Raw genomic sequence first — 20,890 nt, forward strand, 5'->3', positions numbered from 1 at the left:
GGGGCCAGGTAGGGAAAACTCGCCGGGGAAAACGGGTACCGTTGCAGCGCCCGGGGAAGCGTAGCCTGCTTGACCCACGGCCTCTGAAATGTTCAAAATCCAACTTTTCTGCTTTTTGAAACGCACCACCGGCTGCTCCGTCCAGAAGCCCAGATTCGGGAGGGCTGCTTGGCTTCCACTTGAGCCCATCTATGTCCGCGAGCCCCCCCCACTACCCCTAGACCTCCGCCGGCGGCAGAGGCTGGATCCACGCTCCGGAAGCCTCTGCCGCCGGCGGAGGCTGGATCCGCGCTCCGCAAGCCTCTGCCGGCGGCAGGGTGCGGATCCAGACCTGCTGACATTTGGGGAGGTGCCCAAACCTCCCCAAACGTCAGCAGGTCTCCGGATCTCCGTGCCCTGCCTGCCTGCTTCTTTCCGCAGCGGAAAGAAGCAGGCAGGCAGGGCACGGAGATCCGGAGACCTGCCGACGTTTGGGGAGGTTTGGGGAGGAGATCCGGAGACCTGCTGACATTTGGGGAGGTCTGCGGAAAGAAGCAGGCAGGCAGGGCACGGAGATCCGGAGACCTGCCGACGTTTGGGGAGGTTTGGGGAGGAGATCCGGAGACCTGCTGACGTTTGGGGAGGTTTGGGGAGGAGATCCGGAGACCTGCTGACGTTTGGGGAGGTTTGGGCACCTCCCCAAACCTCCCCAAACGGCAGGTCTCCGGATCTCCGTGCCCTGCCTGCCTGCTTCTTTCCGCTGCGGAAAGAAGCAGGCAGGCAGGGCACGGAGATCCGGAGACCTACTGACGTTTGGGGAGGTTTGGGGAGGTGCGCGCGCACCTCCCCAAATCTCCCCAAACTTCGGCAGGTCTCCGGACGGCGGCGGCTTGGGAGAGGTGCGCGCGATCCTGGAAGCACCGAAGCAAGTCCTCGGTAAGCTCCGGGCAGTCACTTGCTTCGCGTCTCCTGAGGGAAGGGGGGGGCGACTGGAGCGGGCGTGTTTCCTCGCCTGCTGGGCGCCGCGATTTGCCCAGGGAACGCGTGGGCCCCGAATGGCAGCGTGGAGCGAGGAAGCGGACAGCCAGGGCTTCCCCGAGAGCCGCGGCCACACAGGGTATTCCTGTGTATTCAGGCTTGCAAAATGGCGGATCGAGCCTCTGCTGGCGGCAGAGGCTTGCAGAGCGCGGATCCAGCCTCCGCCGGCGGCGGAGGCTTGCAGAACGGCGGATCGGCTTATACTCGAGTCACGAACTTTTTCCAGTTTTTGGGGGGTGAAAATGGGGGTCTCGGCTTATACTCGAGTCGGCTTATACTCAAGTATATACGGTAATAATTTCTTCTTTATTCTCTTTCACTTGATCACTTTACCTTTGTATTCATCTGAATAACATTTGATATCTGAATCAACTTCAACTGATATATGTTTTTCATTCTGCCTCATGGTGTGGTTGGGGCCAGGATCTTTTTGCTCTCTATTTTTCCCATCTTGTAGGATGTTGTCCAAATTGGTTTAGGTAATTTAATTAAGGGGCAAATTTTGAAAGCAAGCTGTAATTAATGATTGTTGGAACAATGATCTAAAACAGGGGTCCCCAAACTTGGCAACTTTAAGACGTGGACTTCAACTCCCAGAATTCCCCAACCAGCATGAATTTGAAGTCCACCAGTCTTAAAGTTGCCAATTATGGAGACCCCTGATCTATAACTATGAATTTCTGTCTTAAATTTTTAAATCTTTTAAAAGACAACCAGTTAAAACCAGTAGTATAATCTAAAATCTGTACAAGAGCAGTCAACAGATTAATTAGTTAACAGATTAACTCTCTTTTTAGCTTTTATGAAGATTTGTTGTCTCATGGAGTCTTGAAGCCATTGACTGTCCCAGTAAAAGGAATGGTGGTGAAGGAAGGAGTAGATAACTTTGTAACACCCCAAGGAATTTCATCCATTGTTAAACATTACTTAAATAAGGCAGGTGAGCTTCAGATGTTGATTTTTCTGTTTTTGAATAATAAAATTCACTGAAATGCTTGGGGGGCTTCTGCCAGGGCCAGTGTTAAAAAGTCAAAATGGAAGCAGTAATAGAGTGGTCAAAACCCCATTACTTTTTGGTACATGTGTAATACATATTAAAATAAAAAGGGAGGAATTTTGATCACAGTTGTAACTTCCATCTTGGCATTTATTATTCCACCACACACCCAAAGAGACATAGCCAGTCTTACAGGTGCCCCAGCTTGGGTGTAGGTGTGGATGATTAAAAAGTGATACTTCACATTCATCCTCATGTTGGTATGAATGATGAAATACCCTGATACAATCAGTTTTTACAATGATCTGGTATCATTGTTTCAGCTCCCAGATTTTGTCCTTTTTCTCTGTCACCAATTATATTTATTTAATTTTTTTATTTAGTTATTTAATTTAAATTTATTAGCTGCCTAACTCCAAAGGGATTGTAGCATCTGTTAGCTTCTCTCTTTCTTTCTTAACAGACGCAGATGTGTTCTACAATCACCATGTTACTCAGATCTGCCTCAAAGATGGAAAATGGGAAGTGGGCACCAGTACAGGATCTTTTGACTACTTTGATACAGTTATTCTCACAATGCCTGTCCCACAGATTCTTCACCTTCAAGGGGATATTGCAACCAGTAAGTTTCCATGCTCAGTTTTTGTTTCATTTAGTTCATGGGTAGCTTTCTCACAAAGAGGTTATCTTCATATAATTCTCAGAGGTAGTTTGGGCAAAAGATGTTTTCCTCTTACTTTGCGCACCATGGCCAAATGAAAATTTGAACCATGGTCTTCTCCACTCTAATCCAGACTCCTAAGCACAATATCACCTTGAGTGTCCATCCAAAAAGTTCCCCTTTTTATGACTCATTTAATATGCAGGCTTTTTTTTCCTTTCGAAAAGTCATTTTCTTCTGTATATCTGACGCATCAAAAATGTGAGAATATTTGTAGTCTTAAAAGTGTGCCACTTGCATAACATAAAACTCAAGTGGTAGGATCTGGAAGCTTGACGAGTGTTTAATTGTTTCACAATATTCTGAGGGTGGTTTTTTTTATGGTGAGCTAAGCTTTGTTTCAAACTGAAAGTTGCAAAACAAGAAGGATCCTTAACAAACAAAGTGAAATGTTGAAGCTTTTGTATATGTCTTGCTTTCTTCTACTGCCTGATTAAGGAGTTAGCTGCTAGTATTGCAGCTGACAGATTTCAAAATAGCGATTGGGGATTGTATTTTGGGGCACTATGTGTGCTTGCATTTAATACCCTTATACAGAAATACTCAGTCTGAAGGAAGTACTGCCATTAGAGTTTGCGGTCATCACTGGAGACTCTACTCTCCCCAATAACAGATTTTGTGACCAAAAAAGAGGGCTTTTTTGTCTGAGGCACTGCATCTGTGGATTCTCTTTTCCAGGAAAATATATCAGATTTGATGTCATTTCAGTATAGGACAAACGGTCTTTTTATTTCATTCTGTACACTGGTTTCAATTACAGTTGCATCTGTCCTGGTGAACACTTTTGTTTTAATCCTATTTTTGCTATTTCGTGCACTGCATCATTGTTATAAGCTATCCAATGAGTTTTTATTGAAAAGTGTTGTAGAAGTGCTTTACATACATCAATTTCTTAAGTGTGTTATAGTCACTTTATCTCTGTCTTAACATTCTGCGTGCCAAAAGATTCAGAAAAGGACTAGATTTCTATTTCTAACAAAAATGATTGGACATCATCCTTTGCCATACCTGAAGACAGCCGAATAATTTGAAGGATGACAGGGAACTATAGCAATCAAGAGACAGGTAGTTTTATTTCAAATACCACAGAGGAAGTGGGAGAGAGGGAGTGAAGGAGGCAATTTAACAAAACTTAATTTTTGGTAGCAATAAAAATGTAAACTTATATTACTGCTCTCACATCTGTGCTTTTTTTTTATAAGCAGGTTTAGTTTACCCAGACATTGGGACAGTGAGGTCAATGATTGATTTTTTTTTTAATGTTGGCTGTTTTAGGATGCTTTGAATTGAGCTTGTTTATCTTTACTGTTTCTTTATGTTCTTAGTGCGGTTGCTAAGCTACCCAGAGTTATACTGTAATACACAAGATTACCGGCCATGTAAGTCTCTTACATAAATAAGTAACATTATGTATATCATGACTTTGGTTAACCAGCTAGATCAGACATGTCAAACTCGCGACGTCACGTTACGTTGCATGACGTATCGGTGGGTGCAGTTTCCTCGTGACGCATCCAGGCCGTCAGTTTGACACCCCTGAACTAGATCATAGAGCTATCCAATATTAAGAGTAGATTCATCACAAGACATTGTTCATTATCTCCATTCTATTCAGCTAAAATTCTGTGGATTTTTAAACCCAGCTTTTAAATACTTGTTCTAGATAGGCAGATAGACACACACTTGTGATGTTACGATGCCTTAGGGGCAATAGAAGAGTGCTGTGTTTTGTATTTTGGCTTTAGTGGTTTCCTTATTATTCATCTAATTTTATTTTTCATTATAAATATCAGGTGTGTGCTGTTTTTCTTGTATACATTTGCAATTAATGATGTGTTTGCCAAAGGAACAAATAAATAAGCTTTCAATGCTGTTGATTAAGGTGGGTCTTCATATCTGGGGATATTTTCTCCTGATTGCAGCAAGTTAACCAATTAAATCTATAATCAGCAGCACAGGCACTTTTACAATTTCAATATTTTCTTCTTCCTATATTTGGGCCGACGGTGCATCAAAAAAAAACTATACACACACACCCTTATAGAATTTTCATTGTCAAAAATGCATATTCTGATTGAATTCTGATATGAATCCTTTCTCAAAATACTGTTTCACGTTTCTTTGCATTGTATTTCCCCTGAGTGAAAAGTGTTTGGCATTTGAAGGGTTAGCATTTTGTAAACCTGGAAGCAGTTTTTATGTTGCACTGGAAGTAATTTTACAACAGATGAGGCAATTTTGCACCTTGGTTGCAGTACTTGAATGAGTCAGTGGATGGCAGCCTTCTAATATTCTTTCAAAGGGCTCAGTCAAATGTAAGCTGCCTTCAGAATGTGGTGTATAAAATGCTAGCAGTTAGCAGATTTTTGATCTCTCAGTTAACAGTTTGTTGCATTTTAAAAACTTAAAAGAGGAAACATTTTGCTGAGGTTGAAAGGCTTCTTTAATTTTTGAGAAGCCAGTTATTAGAATAGTAATATTCTAATACAGCACAATAAAAAAGAAATCCTAATTTTTCCATCATGTTTAGTGCATTTTGTGCTTTGTGAAGTACATCCATGAACGCTCTTGGAGACTTTGGGCTAAATTGTGAACTTTGAAAAGCCTTCTAGTTGAAGTGAGATTAGATAATTTTGAAAATTCTGCTTGGGCTGTTCAGATATATTATTATGTTATGTGAGGTATTTTAGATTATGCCATTACACGTGCACACGTTTATAAAATACGTATAATTTGGTTGTAAGAGTTATTACAGATCTGCTGAAGGAGTTCAGTGAAAATGGATTATTTTCCCTCTAATCCCAATATACTTGTTTTCATCCTTACAACTTCTCTAAAATGGAGTGTGGTGGTAGAGCAAATAGCATATACTGCATGTCTTTTTTCTAATGTTAGAAAAGTTGAGGAAGGGAGTGTAATTTGCCTTACCTTTGTGAGCTCCTAATGTTATGTTTTCAGCCGTTCTAGTTGTCTTCTTCACTTTGCTTAACATTTTCATATCACGTTAAACCAGTACTTTGGTCATGGTGATTTAAATAAGCCATAGTAACCTAGTCTAAATATAACACTGAGATTCAGTGGAAATGTTCATAGTCACTCGTGAACAGGGAAGCTTATAAATTCATTATTATCATGATCATTGATTTGTGAATAGAACTCAGATTTCTTTTTAAAAAAACTATGTAATTATTTTCCTGATCCTTGATACTATGTTATCCCTTGATTACTGTAATAATAATGATAACAATAATAATACCACCACCACCACCACCCTATTCAGAACTACCTATATACTCAAACACTATCTTAATAGCTGCTAGGTCAATGGTTAGGACTTGAACTGTTAAGTTTTTATCACTCCCAGACTGTGAATCAGATTGAATATTAAATCAATCATGATGATGAAAATACACCACTTTCTCCATTTCTACTCTCCCAGTATGAGAAACAGTTGCACATTAAGTTGCATTTTTTTTCAGCTTCATAAAAGCTATACTCCATTGTTTATTTTCTTGGAAACTGTCTTCAATTACCTGTGAGCTTCAACTGAGCCATCAATAAATTGTTTCAGCTGCTTGGGCAGATAGATCACAGAGATTTCAGAATCGCTTGGGAAGCAGAAGTCTTGTGGAGAAGACTGGAGAAAAGAAGAAATGAGTTTATAACGTGCAGTGAATAAACCTAGTCTTTCAATGATCTCTTTCCTTATCCTCACTTTGATTCTTTGGAGAATAATACATTCAGTTAAATCATAGTATGTAGCAGCATCTTAACAATCTTGGCTGATCTCAAAAAAGCTAAGTAGGGTTGGGTGAAAGTACTACATAGATAAGTCTACTGGGAAACCCCAGGGTTCTAAGCTAGGCTGAGAAACTGAAAAAGACACCCTAGAAAAAAGCAATCAAAACAATTCTCATGTTGCTGATGATAAAACTGAATGTCCATTCCATGAAATTTCTTGGAGTCCAGGTTTATGGTTGTAGGAGTTTCATCTAGATTAGAATTTCTCAACTTTGGCCTTTTGAAGATGTGTGGACTTCAGCTCCCACAATTCCCCAGAGAATTCTGGCAGTTGAAGTCCACGTACCTTAAAGTGGCCAAGATTGAGAAACACTGATTTAAATACTTAAGCAAAAAAAACCCACTTATATTTGTACCTTCCAACAATTATAATAAAGCATTCATTTTTAAAAATCTTGCAAACATACTAATTCCTTTTTTGAAGACTGCATTGGGACTCGACAATTTGCAATGCTAGAGCAGAATTTGAGTTCTCTCATTGTACCTACCAGTATTTACTTGCTTTGTGTTAATGAACTATTAAACAGTGTGATCATTCTCATTTGTTCTCAAATGCCTCATGGGATAATTCCCTGCAGCTTTGTTCCATACTGTAACACAATTCAATTGTTCCATAGCATAAATGTTGCTTGTAAGATCTTCAGTCAATTATCTTTAATTCTCGTTGAATGCATGGTTTGAGATAAAGTAAAATAGTCAGAATGTCTTCTTATTGAGTGAAAGGACATACGTTGAGATTGGATAGTGGCAGAAATAAGCATAACATTCTGTTTTATCATGGATTATTACATTCTCAGAATCCCTCATGTAATAATGTTTTATGATGGATTGGGTTAAAAACAACACCTATATTGTAACTTCTTTGACCATTTGGGTACTGACACTCCTGTATACAGATAGTCCTCAACTTACAACCATAATTGAGCTCAAAATTTATGTTGTTAAGTGAGATAGTTTTTAAGTGAATTTTGCTCCATTTTACAACCTTTCTTGCTACAATTGTTAAGTGAATCACTGCACTGTTAAGTTAGTAATACAGCTGTTAAGTGAATCTGGGTTTTCCATTGACTTTGCTTGTTAAAAAGTCGCAAACATCCCAGGACACTGCAATCATCATAAATATGAACCAGTTGCTAAGCATCCAAATTGTGAAAGTGTGGGAAATGGTTATGTCATGTCATTTTTTTCAATGTTTTAATTTCTAACTATCACTAAATGAACTGTTGTAAGTCAAGGATTAACTGTATTTATATTAATTGAAAAAAGCTTTTGTCCTATAAACAAGTCAAAACAACACTCTTCAAACATGTTTGGTACTATCTCAACTGGTAGTCTGCATTAATACCATTCTGTTATTTCATTTAAGCAGCTATACTCTGCCTGATGCGTATGGGATTATGTAGAGGGTTTCTAATTCTAATGCTTTTATTCTCATCAAGAGTTATTAGAGGCACAAAAACCACTGAAATATATATGAAACAGAAGCACAAAAAGGTAATACAGATCTTACCATCTGCTTTGTGTGAAAATGTGTTACAAACGAAAGGGACTTAGTTTAAGAGAAATTCTGAAAGAACCATGATACATAATTGATCTGGTGAGAAGGAGATAAGTCCTTAACTGTTCCTCTGATATTTCCAAGTATGGTAGACTAGAAGCTAAGGAGAGGTTATCTTAAATATGCCACCTATCTTCATTAGCTTTTATTAGCTCTGAGCTGCAGACTAAATACCCATTCCACTAGGAACCAAGCTATAAGGAATGAAAAATTAATTTAAGCCAGGGGCCTCCCAATTTTTCAGGGTCAGAGAGAATACTATGGGCACTCTCAAAATGGCTCTTTTGGTGGACAAGGGACAGTTTCAAAATACCTTTTACCCTCAGGGCCTTGTTCCAAATAAAACATTGGACTTCCATTTTTGTTTTCCAGAACGTCTCTGGAGTACGTGTGGGAAGCAAAGATGATGCTTAAAGCTGGTGTTTTGCCTTATAAAGTGCATGTTTCCTTTTGGGTTTTTTTAAGAGTATTTCAAAAATCAGCTGTGACAAGTGGCAAGAGAAATGCCCCACAACACTTTTTTAGTGTTTATAGATTCTTTGTTGTATCCGAAGGCTAGGCATATGGAAATCCAGTTTTAAAAGCCATGAAGGACCCTGAATGCATTTCTGCTGGATGTGAACTCTTCACCCAGCCTGTCTCACAATTTGTTATGAAGAAAGAATGAATATGCAGTGAATCCCTACAATCTCCTATAGGGAAGGAATGAGTAAAAGTGTACAAGAATTAATAGTACTGTTACATCTTCATGAAACTGGAGTCGTGCAGTCTGATGACCTCTATTTTCACCCATAGCAGAGTCAAGCAGAGTTGTATTCTGACCACCTTATTATTTGACTTCTACTTTGGTGACATTGTACAATCTTCACCAAAGGGGAATTACTTCTAGTTGACTGCGCCATAAAGCAATTCTCATTTTCTTGTATGCAGGTGGCACAAATCATTTTATCTATTTCTCAATTCTACTTGCAACAATCTTCACATGCTTGAGCATCATACTTTAAAATATGGAAATTTCAAAGCTGGAAATTAATTATTGTAAAACAAAGGTGGCAGTATTTTCCAATTGTTATCAATAGCAATCCACATAACAATAAAAAACCCAGTCAAGATGAGTAGGTCAAGCCCTTTCAATATCTGCATCTTATTCTAGGTTGGGGGTTTTTTTGGTGTTTTTTTTAAAAATCCCATTTATATCCCGCCCTTCTCCGAAGACTCAGGGCGGCTTACAATCTAAAGCACAAATCAATGTGCTTAGCAATAGCCTTCATTCTATGTATTTGCCTGCTTATTATTAGGGCTTTCGCCCCCCCAAGCGGCATTATTACAAAGTCACCTTATTGCCCCCAACAATCTGGGTCCTCATTTTACCTACCTCGGAAGGATGGAAGGCTGAGCCTGGTGGGACTCGAACCTGCACTAATTGCAGGCAGCTGGTGTTACTTAAGGAGGCATTAGCCCACTGCTCCACCAAAGCTCTTAAGAAAAGACCTTAGGTTAGGAAAAGACCTCAGCAACTTTTTCAGTTAGGAGAATCTGCAAGCTGCAAAGTTTATGTCTGTCCTCGTAATACATAAATTATTTAAAATGTAGTGCTAACATCCACATTACAAGTAGTCATTGGCTTTATGACCACAATTGGAACCAGAATTCTGGTCATTAAGAGAGGCGTCATGTGACCATAGCTGATTTTACAACCATTTTTACTGTGATTATTAAGCAAATCATAATGGTCATTAAGCGAATCACACAGTCATTAGGCAAATCCAGCTTCCCCAGTTCATTTTGTTAAAAGCCTACACAACTGTAATAGTTTAATGAAAAAAATGACTAAGGGTGACATGAGAGCAGTGTTCCAATAACTAAGGCAGGGGTCCCTAACCTTTTGGGCACCAGGGACCGGTTCCATGGAGAGAAGTTTTTCCACGGACCGGAGGGGGCGTGGTTTTGTGTGCTGCCTGCATCCCGCAGATGCTTTGCTTGTTTGTGCAGCCTGGTTGCTGGTATGCCATGGCCCAGTACCTGTCCATGGACCAGGGTTTGGGAACCCCTGATCTAAGGGACTGCCACAAAGAAGAGGGGGTCAACCTATTCTCCAAAGCATCTAAAGGCAGGACAAGAAGCAATGGATGGAAACTAATCAAGAAGAGAACCAACCTAGAACTAAGGAGAAACTTCCTGACAGTTAGAACAATTAATCAGTGGAACAACCTGCCTTCAGAAGTGGTGAATGCTCCAACACTGGAGGCTTTTAAGAAGAAACTGGACAGCCATTTGTCTGAAATGGTATAGGGTTTCCTGCTTGAGCAGGGGATTGGATTAGATTAGAAGACCTCCAAGGTCCCTTGCAACTCTTGTTATTCTATTGTTATTGTATTATCTCATAAATGTGTTCCAGTTGCCAAGCACAACATTGAGGTTACATGACCATGGGATGCAACAGTCATAACTTTGAGGATGGTTTCTAAGTCACTTTTTCTGAGGCTGTCATAACTTTTGCTGGCAAATGAGTTTTACTGGAGTTAGACTGTGTTTTGGTAAAAAGCAAAATGAGAATCTGTCAACTGAAGTAATGGCTAAAAGAGGGGCGGAGCTTTTGCTCAGCTTATACTGGCCAACATGTCTTGACTGAATGCTGTGGGTGCCATGAAAGAAGTCAAGCAAATAGTATTTTGCCCAGATCTATAAATGAACACAGGCAGATCCTCAAACTAACAGATGCTGTTTGCTTAGCAACTACTCATTCAGTAACTCTTTGAAGTTCCAATGATGCTGAATGAGGAGACTTACAACCATTCCTCAAAGTTGCAGCCATCACAGCTTCCCCAAGGTCATGTGATTGTAATTCGGGCACTTGGCAAGCAGTGACAATTAGGATGGTCATGGTGGCCCACAGCCATGTGATAGCCATTTGCAACCTTCATAGCAGCTTATTATTTTTTATTTATTTTATTTATTTATAAAATTTATTGGCTGCCCATCTTACCATAGGGTAACTCTGGCCGGCTTACAGATATATGCATACATACATACGTACAGTCACAACATAAAATGTTAAAATCAGACATTAAAACTGAGGACATGAGGAGGAAGGAGGATCTGTTATTTCTCAACCAACCACCTCCATTGCAGTGTTCCCCCACTGGGGCCCCAAGCCAACTGGCAGAGCCAGGTCTTTAAGCCCTTACAAGAGGATAGGAAGGTTGGGGCCAACCTCACATGGGTGGGCAAGATGTGCCAGAGGACAGGAGCAACAACAACAGAGAAGGCCCTCGTCCTGGACCCTGCCAGGCAGAATAATCAGCCTCACAGGACCCACAGCATGTTTCCTCTGCTAGCACAAGTGGTACAGGCCAATCCCAGAGGGGTGAGATGGTCCCTTGAGTAACCTGGACCCAGGCCATGAAGACTTTAAAAGTAATCACCCAATACCTTGATTTATACCCAGAAGCTTCCAAATACTATTCAAGGGTAGCCCCATGTAGAGTGTATTACCATAGTCCAGCCGTGAGCTTCCAAGAAGCAAAGTCAGTAAGCAGCCTTCAGGAAGTTGCAAATCAAGGTCATGTGACATTGTGCTTAATGACTGCACCTGATTTAGTTAACGACTGCAACCATAACCGCCATTGTAAATTGTCACGGTCATATGATACTTTTATTTTACGACCATGTCACTTAGTGATGGAGTCCCCAGTCCCAATGTCAGTTGTTGATTGAGGACTATCTGTACTGCAGGAATTCTTTTAAATTTCCAAATATCTCTTCAGTATTTGGGGCATGCACACATCAAAGATAATGGAGATGTTGTTTAGCAAGGTAGTTTGTCAAGAACACCTTTGGATGTAGAGATTGAGACCGCTGCACATAACCACGTGAGCTGCCCCGTGCCTCATATTTGGTGCTTAGAATTAACCTTTGTCTTTATCAGCAAATGCTTGGACTGAGGTTAGTCTGAAATCCTGGCCTTTCTACTGAGAAATCAGACCAGGGTACTCACACTGGAATTCTGCTCTATTATAAATGCGATTAGAAGACAATGATGGATGTGATGTGAATTGTATTTATTTATTTATTGGTTGGTTGGTTCAATTTCTGTGGCTGCCCATCTCAGTCAATTATTCTGGGTAGCTTACAGTTCAGAAAACACAATTACAATTAAACATTTCAAAACAACAAAAACCAATAAAAACAATTACAGACATCCAATTCGGATCTAATCTGGGTCAGTCACCGAGACCAGAGGTTCAGTCTTCCAAGCTTTCGGACTCATGCTGGGAGCCATCTTCAGGAAACTTCTCTCTAGCAGAGTATGTGTTTTGGATTGTTCTGTGTGGTACTTATATGGTGCCTGTTGTATGTGGCTTTTTACATTCAATTCAACATATACATGAGCAAGATATTTGGCAAGTTAGCAGTATAGCCAGGAAACAGGCCCTTGGCACATTGAATGGGTAAAATATGTTTTCTGTTGGAGAGCTCTGACTAAACAGTTCTAGTGACTACATATATAATTGGGGCCTGAAAAAAATAAGTATGTTTTTTTCTCTGATTTCCAGTATATGGTTCTGTCAAGTAGTATTTGTAAGTACAGAGTCCTTGCTGAGGCATGTAATTGACTATTGAGTATTGAATATTGACCACTGAATTGAATGTGCCATATTTTCTATATCTGTTGCTCCACAAACATGTTCTTTCACGATATTGCGCTTCATGGAATTATACGTATTTGATCATAAGATCTAGCTGCTCAAATCTTGCCCTGATATATCCTATGGTATTTAGTCAAACCCTCTGTCAAGTATTTTTCTGTTTAGAAGGTCATTTCGGCCACCCATTTCCATGACCTAATATTTGCAAGTGATTCAATATCAGTTTGAGCATTGTGTTAAATAATATATTTGTGTATGTTATGTGCTTTACATTACAACTTTACAGTTTTCAAAAGACAGTAAAAATAGGCTTTTCAAGTTTCGTACAGCCTTAACTACCCTACTGAATCACAAATTATTTCAAGCCTAATATGGGTTGACTGTTCTCAAAAACAATAGTGTGCATTTAACACAAGAGGTCCTTAATAATCCAGATTTCTTGGATTTGGTTTAATTTCTTGGATTTGGATTAAACAGGCAGAAAGTGAAGGTTGGTTGGTTGGTTGATCCCTTGTTTTCATCAATAGTGGAATTTGCATTTCAGGATCTGTAATACATTTGCCTTTGACTCTAATAGGTTCTTTCTATATTGTCTCAAAGGACGGCTGAGCAAGCAAGAAGTACGTTTGTTTCAGTTAACTCGTAGGAGTCTAGAGATTTGCATAACTAAAGAGCTGTTCTGGAAATGATTAAATTCATCTTTTAATGTGAAACTGATTCTGACTTTCAGATGTGTACACATTTTTTTAAAAAAATATGTATGCCTCAAGTGATATAGTGTCAAACATAAAAGCTGTTTCAATATCCAGAAACTTAATCACAGTCATCTGAGTAAATTTTGGTAAACCAAGGCATTGCCAGTTCTGATAAGTACTTTGTGTATTGTCTGCAAACTGACATCTCTTAAATGTCACAATTATTTCACTTACGTTTGTTTCTCCTCCACACTTCTGCAATCTTTTAGAATATTTGTCTGCTTACTTTGCATAATTTGACTTGATTCTAGGTTTCTAGTAGCAGAAGGTATCACTTTAAGGGGCTAAATATAGTTTTGAGGAAGTTGTCTCAAAACAAGCCGTTTACAAGCTCTCACAAGCTAACCTCTAAGATAAGCTTCCTAAATCTGGCACCTTCCAGGTGGGTTGGACAAGAATTCTCACTAAGGGTGGTGAGAATTGAAATCCAACACATTTGAAAGGCATTAGGTTGAGAAAGCCCTGTAGTAAATTCTGTATATTTCTCTACTGCATTTATACATTTGTTTTGTCATCTTTCAATTATACAGTGAAGGCTCTAAGAGAGCATCTTTAGTAGCACTGAATATGTTTTACAGCAAACTACAATTGTGGGAGAAAGTTGCATTTCAGCACAACTATCAGAAGTTCGTCTTCTCATTTATAGCTCTCAGAGCTCAAATTGGGGGGTGAGTTTTCGTTCCTGCAGCAATCAATAGCTTTGCAAAGGAGACAAGAGTAATTGAAAGTAACTGATCTAAACAGAGGAACAGTTCCTGAATTTCTCTTGTTTCTAAATTTTATTAGGAGATGGTAAATTTCTGTCATGCCTTTTTACATTATACATTTTTATGGTCTTTATTTGGGTTTGTTAGGGGCTTTTCTATTCAGAGATGGGGGGAGGGGGGGAAAACCACTTGAAAGTAGATTCATTTTGATGGGGATCTTATCCATAGATCACTGTCTCAGTACCTTACTGTAAATGCCATACAATTCAGCAATCTGTTGTTAAAGCCATAGAAACTATACATATCTTGTGAGAAACTGGAACGAGAACTGTGTTGGATGCTGAAAAAACAATTTGCAATGATTACTGCTACTATTCAAATACATGGGAAAGAACTCAGCAGCCAAGAGTTCTCCATATCTACTCATACTCAGCCAAGAATACTAGAATAATTCTCAGTGGTGGACTCACATGTCTGACTCTGGGTAGCCATATATATGATTTTGGTGCCTGCTTTCACATGTCATGATCCTTCTTGATTTTTTGCGCAGTGCGGACCTTTAAATTTAAGATAGTAACGTAATTAGGGGTATATTAAGAACTGTCTGTCATTTCCTACCTTAGCTGTAGGGCTATATAATGTGCCAGGTTATAGGAGTAAAATACTCCTAGTGTGAGAAATTATGGAGAAACTGGGAAAGGGATGGAAAGAAGAGTAGGTATAAAATAGTTGAGTTGAAAGGCATGTTAGTTGGCATCTTATCTTCTCAGTATAGAGTTAGGCCAGGTGATAAGAAATCTGAGAAAAAGCATTCCAAAATGTAGAATATTTCACTTTCATCCACTCACTATCGAGGAGAGAGAGAAACTGTTTTTATTGTACAGTTTCTAAGATTCTGTATTTAACCCAAATTAGCATTACTGAAATCTCCATCCTTTTTGCCTTCTTGTTCTTGTCCCACTAAATGATACCCACAAAAAGCCAACTAAAGGCATAGGGTAAGCATTTATTTTTTGGTATCTTCAGACAAAGCAGAAAGGTGACATTTGGGCTATCCTATTTTCTACCTTTTATATATTTCCTGTCAGATATTGGGAAGAATACAGGTTGAAATAATGCATGTGCATTTCTGAGAGCATAAAGACTGTCCTTAAAATTCTGCTTAATTATCAAAGATGACAGTCTTATCAGAAGCCTGCTTAATTTGCATTAATAAAAGCACATGGAAATATGCTTCCCGTCTTTTGAATTCTGAACTTGAACATAAAGCAATGGATTTTATTTCTGTCTGTGCTGCAAGGAGACATTATTTATTATCCTGAATTGTTTTCCTTAATACAAAAATCTATTATTATTTGGCAGTGTGATTACATAAAGCATCCTTTTCCCTAGCAGCAAACGTATTTGATCCATTGAAAAACTTATTTGTGGTAAGAAAAATTATCAGTTTAGACCTACTAAAGTTGGACAGGGTAAGGTTATAATGGATTGCATAATTAATATTAGCAGGCCAGACACCATATGCTGTCTGCTAGGCACCATATATTTTTTGGTAGAAAAATTATTCATATATTTAGCATTGTTAATTAATTTTATCTGAATAACTTATGCAATTCACATGATTGGGATTTCATTTCCATAACTGTTGTCTTTGGGACACCATATGACATAAAAGGGAAGGAAACATTTTCACAACATAAGCTGTATTTTATTTTCATTTTATTTTCATGTACAAATGTTAGAAATGAATAAATCAGGGGACCTTACATGGCTATTCTATTAATGTTCCTTTCATCAAATTGTTTGCCATTCTCAAACCTTGATACTGAGAAAGAAATAAAAAAGACTACAAACATATGTACCATCATACAGTCTGTGCAACAACATTGAGATATATTAAAATAAATAATTTTAAAATGGCAGTCTTAGTTTTGAAATCTGTAAAAAATTGTTTTAATTATTGGGCTTAATTAATTTAATCTATTTTAATTTTATACTATTTTCATATTGTATTTTATGCTGACCTGTAAACCGCCCTGAGTCCTTCGGGAATAGGGCGGTATAAAAATTTAAATAAATAAATAAAAATGCTGAACATGTGCATGAAAGAATTTCCTTTTTTGCATAAAACCATGTTTCAACTACGAAGTATTGCAAGATTTCATTATCTTCCAGGTTTGTAATAATTTTCTAAACTAATTGGTTTTCCATGTACACCTGCCAATCCTAGATCTAAAACAAATCATTAAAAGTTGTAGACGAATTTTATATTTATATTTTATAATAGATTTCTATATTATACTGAACATAATGGTGCAGTCCTATGCACAATGTACGTTCAAAGAGATTTACTTCCAAGTTAGCAGATTAACCTATGCTAAAGTACTGAGAATAAATTTAGTAGTGCTTAGTTTTAAGTTTCTACATAATTTTTGCACACAAAGTGCTTTTTAATTATACTTTACAAATTAAGATTATGCAAAATTGGGTGTGTGGCAAATTCATAATTCCATCAGTTTTAATCTTAAAACTTTTCTAGAATGGTGAGAACAACCTACTTCAAATGTGAAAAATAATGTTGAAAAATAGGTTTTGAACCAAAAGCTATTTATATAGGCCCACGCGCACACACATACACAGAGCCACCCACAAAAATATGAAAAGTGAAATGTCAAGAAATACATTCACCTTTATAGAAGACAAGTTGGGAAAGGAGTAATTGTATTTTAAAAGACTTATGGAAATGAGGCATGTGTAAAATTACAGCTGTTACATGCATGGCTCTCTACATGAAAAAGCCATTGTGGAACTTCTTAGAAAAATAAATATTATTTGTAACCAGATGTATTGTTTAAAAAAAAACGATGGACAGACTTGCTTCCTCAGTAGCTTAACTGCATTTTTTTTAAAAAAAAATATTTTTCCTTACGTTATCTTTAGTGTCTCAGTTTTAAAACAAGTTGGGTTCAAGAACCAAGCTGGCAGGAATAGCCAATACTCCAGAAGATAGGCTTAAGATACAGGAGGATCTGGACACACTCAAACACTGGGCACTATCTAACAAAATGAAATTCAATGGTGAAAAAAGTAAGGTTCTACATTTAGGCAGGAAAAATCAAATGCACAGGTATAGTATAGGTGCTACCTTGCTCAATAGTAGCAACTGTGAGAGAGATCTCGGAGTCCTAGTGGACAATCACTTAAATATGAGCCAGCAGTGTGTTGCAGCTGCCAAAAAAGCCAACACAGTGCTAAGCTGCATTAACAGAGGGGTAGAATCAAGATCACGTGAAGTACTAATACCACTTTACAATGCCTTGGTAAGGCCACACCTGGAATACTGCATCCAGTTTTGGTCATCACGATGTAAAAAAGATGTCGAGACTCTAGAAAGGGTACAGAGAAGAGCAACAAAGATGATTGGGGGACTGGAGGCTAAAACATATAGGGAACGGTTGCTGGATTTGGGTACCGTAGTTTCCGGCGTTTAAGACTACTTTTTAACCCATGAAAATCTTCTCAAAAGTCAGGGGTCGTCTTATACACCGGGTGCTGAAAATTTAGGGACAGGGCTGGCTGGAAAACCTGGAGCGGATCTCCCATTTAGTCTGCGCAGGGAAAGCGGGACCAATTGGAGAAGAAGCTGCAGTCTGTGATTTTTTACAGGCTGGGGTCTGGGCGTCTTTTCTTCTAAAGTTGAAGAGCAGCTGTAGTATATCCCAACTTGAAAGGCAGGTGGGGAAGGCAGCAGCCAGAGCAGCGGCTTAGCTCTAAGGACACATTTGACTCAGGAACTGGGCGGGCTGACTGGAAAACCTGGAGCAGATCTCCCATTTGGTCCTTTTTTTAAAAAAATCCCATTTATATCCTGCCCTTCTCCGAAGACTCAGGGTGGCTTACAATTTAAAGCACAAATCAATGTGCTTAGCAATAGCCTTCATTCTGTGTATATGCCTGTTTATTAGGGCTTTCACACACACCCAATCAGCATTATTACAAAGTCAGCTTATTGCCCCCCAAAATCTGGGTCCTCATTTTACCTACCTTGGAAGGATGGAAAGCTGAGTCAACCTTGAGCCTGGTGGGATGCAAACCTGCACTAATTGCAGGCAGCTTGTGTTACTTAAGGCTCTGCACAGGGAAAGCTTTAGAGTGAATTAGGAAAAGTGAAAAGGTGAATTAGGAAAATAGGGAATGGTTGCTGGAATCAGGGGCTGCCACAAAGAAGAGGGAGTCAAGCTATTCTCCAAAGCACCTGAAAGCAGGACAAGAAGCAACGGATGGAAACTAATCAAGGAGAGAAGCAACCTAGAACTATGGAGAAACTTCCTGACAGTTAGAACAATTAACCAGTGGAACAACCTGCCTCCAGAAGTGGTGAATGCTCCAACACTGGAAGTTTTTAAGAAGAGACTGGACAGCCATTTGTCTGAAATGGTATAGGGTTTCCTGCCTTAGCAGGGGGTTGGACTAGATGACCTCCAAGGTCCCCTCCAACTACTTCTTCTTCTTCTTCTTCTTCTTCTTCTTCTTCTTATTCTTATTCTTATTATTATTATTATTATTATTATTATTATTATTATTATTATAGTTTAATCCACTTGCACTGTTTTATGTTTACATGTTTGATGACAAACAGCCTTATGTTTATAAGTGACAGTTTTCCTACTAAGCACCTGCATGTCATAAGCATTTGAATTAAAATTACCATATTAAAATCAAATCTGATGTTTTTTAATTTTTATTTGGTGTGCGTTAGAAGAGGGGTAGTCTTATACGGCGAGTATAGCCCAAACCCTATAATTTAATAGGAAATGTAGGGGGTCGTCTTATATGCCCAGTTGTCTTATATGCCAGAAAATACGGTATGTGTAGTTTAATGAAGAGAAGGGTGAGGGGTGACATGATAGCAGTGTTCCAGTATCTCAGGGGCTGCCACAAAGAAGAGGGAGTCAAGCTATTTTCCAAACCGTTTGCAAATCCATATAGAGATCCTTTTCATTGTAACCATGTCATCTCTGACCAGCTTTTGTTGTTTTACTATATTTTGTTCAGTTTCTTCATCTTTTGTGATGTATCTTTCTATAAGGGCTGACACACAGCAGTTGACATCCCATTTAGGCCTATTGTGCAGCTGAAATGCATAACTATTGTTTGCTTATTGTGACCACTGTGATGTCCCTTATTTGATACAGTATGAGGACTAAGTCAGTAGATGGAATAAATTTGGGATGAGGAGAGGGATAATATGGCTAAGGGATAGGTTAGTGTTTTGAGGAGGTAGTTTTTTGATTGTATGTGAATGCTAGCTGGGTTTCAGTCTTTAAGAAGAACTTAATTTTGATATTAAGCAAATATGTATTTATTAGTTTACAGTATTTTGTCCGTTTCCAATATTAAACTTTCAAGATGGTGTATAATAAAAATCAGCCACTAATTTGTAATAGGCTTTATGTGAAAAATAATACCTGAGGAGAGAAATATGTTAACTAAAATAAAATGAATTTCTCTCTGAAATAAGTGACATATAAAAACCTTCCTGCTGGAGCTTTAAATTTCAGCAAATGTCATTTGATAATATTCAAGATGACCTTTCAAAAGACTTTGCAACTTCGAAGGTACCATGGGGTGGTAAAAAGGGATCTTTTATTCACAGTCCTGAAAATAAGAAATAGCCAACTTCTCATTTCATTTTTTTAGTTAAATGCTTAAAAGGTACCTGTGCAGCTGAGTTTTGGATGACAAAAGTTATGCTATTTTAAAATACTATTTAATATCGGTGTTTCTTTCTGTGCATTTTTATAGTGTTTGGATATTCATAAAGCCTTTCATTTCCTATATTGTTCTTCATATTTGTACTGAATATGCATGATTCATTGGCTTATTGTGGAGAGTAGAAAGAGATTTGCTGGCTGTTTAGATTTGTCAGCCACCTTCTAAATCAGTTCTTAGTAGTAAAATGGGGCAGAAATCAATTCATTAGCATCTGTTCTAATTGAAACCGGATTGGACAAGCCTTAAGTGTAAAGCTAAAATCTGAAAAAGGAAGAATTAGTCTTTTATTCGGTCATCTTGTGTAATCTTGTACGTGTAGATGTCTTGCTGATTATGTTATGTAATGCAGCTAAACTCTGTCTTAGCATAAACAGAAAGGAATTGACCTCTTCCACGGGAATCAGAAAAAAAGCAAATTAAGATTCAATTTCAGCTATTCCTCTTCTTAAAATAAATAAACAATAATTTATTAAAGGTTGTATGCCGCCCAATTTTGGGTAGCTCACAACCATCAGAACAAAGAAATTAAAACCAATAAAAGGAAAGACATTTAAAGATGGGAATAAAAACAGCCTGGATGCTGTGAAGCGAGGGGGTCTCTCCCCAGTGAAAGGCCTGGCACCAGATCTTCATAGTTCTTTTAAAAAACAGCAAATTGGGAGCCATCTGGATCTTGCTGGGATGGACTTCATTCCAAAGAGGTTTTTTTTTAATTTGATTTGTTTGTTTGTTCCAAGAATTTAGCAAAATAATCCAGATTCGGGTTGGTTTTAGAAATCCACTAGAGTTTCATTTAAAGCCAATAGAAGAAGGGAGAGGAGAGGAGAGGTATATTGCGGGTCCTATCAGTCAAGAGTTTAATCAGGTAGGACCTAGGAGGAAAGACTTTTCTGCCATGGCCTCCACCCGG

At 38.5% G+C, this 20,890-nt stretch overlaps 1 protein-coding gene across 1 annotated transcript in view; it reads left to right on the forward strand.

Moving 5' to 3' along the window:
- RNLS (renalase, FAD dependent amine oxidase) overlaps positions 1 to 20,890 on the forward strand; it is a 149,452-nt gene that overhangs the window by 11,227 nt on the left and 117,335 nt on the right. The window contains exons 3-4 of the mRNA XM_083365029.1: positions 1,815 to 1,957; positions 2,478 to 2,636. Of these exons, the coding sequence (XP_083221155.1) occupies positions 1,815 to 1,957; positions 2,478 to 2,636 (302 nt within the window). The remainder of the gene's footprint in view (positions 1 to 1,814; positions 1,958 to 2,477; positions 2,637 to 20,890) is intronic.

Source organism: Vipera ursinii (assembly GCF_947247035.1).
Source record: "Vipera ursinii genome assembly, chromosome: 5".
In the NCBI taxonomy this organism is placed as follows: Eukaryota; Metazoa; Chordata; class Lepidosauria; order Squamata; family Viperidae; genus Vipera; species Vipera ursinii.